Source organism: Otolemur garnettii, unplaced genomic scaffold (genome assembly GCF_000181295.1).
Source record: "Otolemur garnettii isolate 467f Iridium unplaced genomic scaffold, OtoGar3 scaffold00189, whole genome shotgun sequence".
In the NCBI taxonomy this organism is placed as follows: Eukaryota; Metazoa; Chordata; class Mammalia; order Primates; family Galagidae; genus Otolemur; species Otolemur garnettii.
This window is the reverse complement of record NW_003852584.1, coordinates 1,585,789-1,589,405: the sequence shown is the minus strand read 5'-3', so window position 1 is coordinate 1,589,405 and position 3,617 is coordinate 1,585,789. Positions and strand designations below refer to the sequence as shown.

Here is a 3,617-nt window from a genome sequence, read left to right as displayed (position 1 = left end):
CTACAGGCGCCCGCCACAACGCCTGGCCATTTTTTGGTTGCAGCCATCATTGTTGTTTGGTGGGCCCGGGCTGGGGATTCAAACCCGCCACCGTAGGTGTATGTGGCTGGCACCTTAGCCGCTTGAGCCACAGGCGCCGAGCCAGAATATAAATGTCTTAATATAAAATATAATAACTAAGAAAATGCCGTGAAGGCTATGTTAACCAGTTTGATGAAAATATTTCAAATTGTATATAAAACCAGCACATTGTGCCCATGATTACATTGATGTACACAGTTATGAATAAATTAAATAAAAAAAAGAAAAAGAAAGTCCTACTGGATAGCACTGTGCTGGAGAATGGAACACTTCTATGCAATGGATTTAGTTTCAACGGAAGGATCTGGTTTCATTACCACTTTTTATTTATTTTTTTTTTTGAGACAGAGCCTCAAGCTGTCCCCCTGGGTAGAGTGCAGTGGCATCACAGCTCACAGCAACCTTCAATTCCTGGGCTCAAGCGAGTCTCCTGCCTCCGCCTCCCAAGTAGCTGGAACCACAGGCACCCACCACAACATCCAGCTATTTTTTTGTTGCAGCTGTCACTGTTTGGTGGGCCCGGGATGGATTCGAACCCACCACCTTAGGTGTATGTGTCTGGTGCCTTAGCCATTTGAGCCACAGGTGCCAAATCCCATTACCACTAACTTTTAAAAAAGTTTATAAAGTCATTAAATACACAGTTAAAAGAGGCACACATGAATTCTTTTTACCTACCTGCAAGAACCACTTTTAGAGATGTTTAAGACTGTTCCACCTATAGATTCATTGATCTCTGTTGATAAATTCTTGGTTAGAAGATTCACAGATACTGGAACTCTATAAAAAAGATACATGTATTCACAGCACAATGCAAATACACCTAAAATTTCATGCTGCTGAACCCCAATCATTGCTAAGAAACTTACTTCTTTCTTTGATAGAAATGTCTTCCAATGTGTGTGGGTAAAAGCCGCCTAATTCTGGCATCAGTAAGGAAAAAGTCAAAACTACTCATAAGGCGGAGCTTGGCTTCATAGGGTTTATATTCCTTTTTTAAAGTTTGGAGTGGTATAATCTAGAAAACACAGGAGAAGTAAAAATAAAAAGCTGAGAACCTGAACAAGGAAAAGAAATACTTAGGCAACAATTTGTATTTGGATTCAAAAAACATCCTAAATCCATGCCGTTCATAGTTTGGTGAACGTGAATACCTAAAACATGCCAGGCACTCTGGTACGTGCTGGGGACACCAACACAAATGAAAAAGCACCCCAGCTATTAGATCCAGGGATAATAAAGACAAGTACATCAACCACAAAATAAGGTGAGTCAGAGGCAAACAAAAGATGCTCTGTAGGCGGCACCTGTGACTCAGGCACCAGCCCCATATACTGAGGGTGGCGGGTTCAAACCCAGCCCCGGCCAAACTGCAACAGAAATATAGCTGGGTGTTGTGGCAGGTGCCTGTAGTCTCAGCTACTTGGAAGGCTGAGACAGGAGAATCACCTAAGCCCAGGAGTTGGAGGTTGCTGTGAGCTTTGCACCAGCCCCATATACTGAGGGTGGCGGGTTCAAACCCAGCCCCGGCCAAACTGCAACAGAAATATAGCTGGGTGTTGTGGCAGGGGCCTGTAGTCTCAGCTACTTGGAAGGCTGAGACAGGAGAATCACCTAAGCCCAGGAGTTGGAGGTTGCTGTGAGCTTTGATACCACAACACTCTACCGAGGGTGATAAAGTGAGACTCTGTCTCTACAAAAAAAAAAGAAAGAAAAGAAAAGATGCTCTGCAAGCACAGAGGAATGACATGAGTAACTTTTTCCTGTGAGATCTAACCTATTGGTGTACACATTTATTTATTTATTTAGAGACAGTCTTACTCTGTTGCTCTGGTAGAGTGCGGTGATGTCAGCCTAGCTCACAGCAATTTTCAACCTTAAACTCCTGGGTTCAAGCAATCCTGTGCCTCAGCCTCCTGAGTAGCTGGAACTACAGTGCCGGCCGAAATGCCTGACTAGTTTTTTTCTATTGAGCTCAAATAATTCCTCTATTGAGCTTCAGCCTCTCAGAGTGTTAGGATTATAGGTATAAGCCACCGTGCCTGGTCATGATGTTAGGCCAAGAAAACATAACAGCTCCTTTATCATAGGCAAGATAAAATACACTCTGCCTAAAGCTACCAAGAATTAAATTAAAAAGAGAAAAAAGTACTAGGAAAGATAGTAATGTATTTATTACTTATTTCAACTGAATTAAACCTTCTAAATAACCTGAAAGTATCAACCAGCCTACCCGAGATATGGTTTTAATGCCATGCTTGTTCAAAAGCTTTCTATAGAAACGTTCTGTCTGTTCAGGAGTTTTATTGGGTTCATCCTTGGTAAATAAACAAATTTCTTCTAAATCTGATCGAATACCATGAGGCAAGGGCCTGTAAAATACATGAGAAGGAACCAAGGAGGAAAACATTATTTCAGATGGTATGTATGTTTATATTACAAAGAATACAATACATTTACTGTTATTTTAATAATCTTCATGCTATTGAAGCAAACACTCCACCAAGAACATTTAAAAATACAACTAGTCTTCCATAATACAGAGATGAAATTTAAGACTCAAGTGCATCACAAATACCAGAGACCCAAATAACAACACTTGGGATATAATGAGAATTAAAATATAAACAAAGACACTTGAATTCTTTTTTTTTTGAGACATAGTCTCATTATGTCACCCTTGGTAGAGAGCCATGACATCACAGTTCACAGCAACCTCAAACTCCTGGGCTTAAGCAATTCTCTTGCCTCAGCCTCCCAGTAAGTAGCTGGGACTACAGGTGCCCCTCACAATGCCAGGCTATTTTTTGTTGTTGTCATTGTTGTTTAGATGGTCTGGGCCAAGTTCGAACCACCAGCCTTGGTGTATGTGGCTGGCGCCATAACCTTTGTGCTATGGGTGCTGAGCTGAATTTTTTTCTTTTTGAGACAGAGTTTTAGTTTGTCTCTGTTAGTAAAGTGCCATGGTGTCACAGCAACCTGAAACTCTCGGGCTCTAGAGATCTTTTTGCCTCAGCCTCCCTAGAAGCTGGGCCTAGAAGTGCCTGCCCCAATGCTCTGCTATTTTTAGAGATGGGGTCCTACTTTAGCTCAGACCGGGCCTATTGTTAGAGATTGGGTCTCACTCTAGTTCAAGTGGATCTCCAACTCTTGAGCTCAGGCCATCCATCCACCTCAGCCTCCCAGAGTGCTAGGATTACAGGTGTAAGCCACTTGCATATGTAATTTATTATTATATATGTTACTCTATGTGCACGTGTACTCTAATGTGCCAGAATAACCTAGCTTCATCAGGACAGTCTTAGTTCAGAATTTACTTTCTGGAAAACTCTTAGCTCCACAAACAATGTAACACTCAAGAGTTGAAACAGAAAACATGGAGTAAATCAACAGGAATTAGCAAAGATATACTATTATGCCAAGTCTTAAAAAAAAAAAGTTTAACTCATTTCTCAGGCCCACATTCATGTTCTAAAGAAATATTTCCTTAGTTTAAGAATGTTACATCACCGCCTGTGGCTCAGTGAGTAGGGCAC

The 3,617-nt window shown here is 41.4% G+C and overlaps 1 protein-coding gene across 1 annotated transcript in view; it reads right to left on the bottom strand.

Moving 5' to 3' along the window:
* RSL1D1 (ribosomal L1 domain containing 1) overlaps positions 1-3,617 on the bottom strand; it is a 17,052-nt gene that overhangs the window by 11,060 nt on the left and 2,375 nt on the right. The window contains exons 3-5 of the mRNA XM_012812093.2: positions 2,315-2,453; positions 951-1,099; positions 760-861 (exon numbers count right to left, since the gene is read on the bottom strand). Coding sequence (XP_012667547.1) covers positions 760-861; positions 951-1,099; positions 2,315-2,453 — 390 coding nt within the window. The remainder of the gene's footprint in view (positions 1-759; positions 862-950; positions 1,100-2,314; positions 2,454-3,617) is intronic.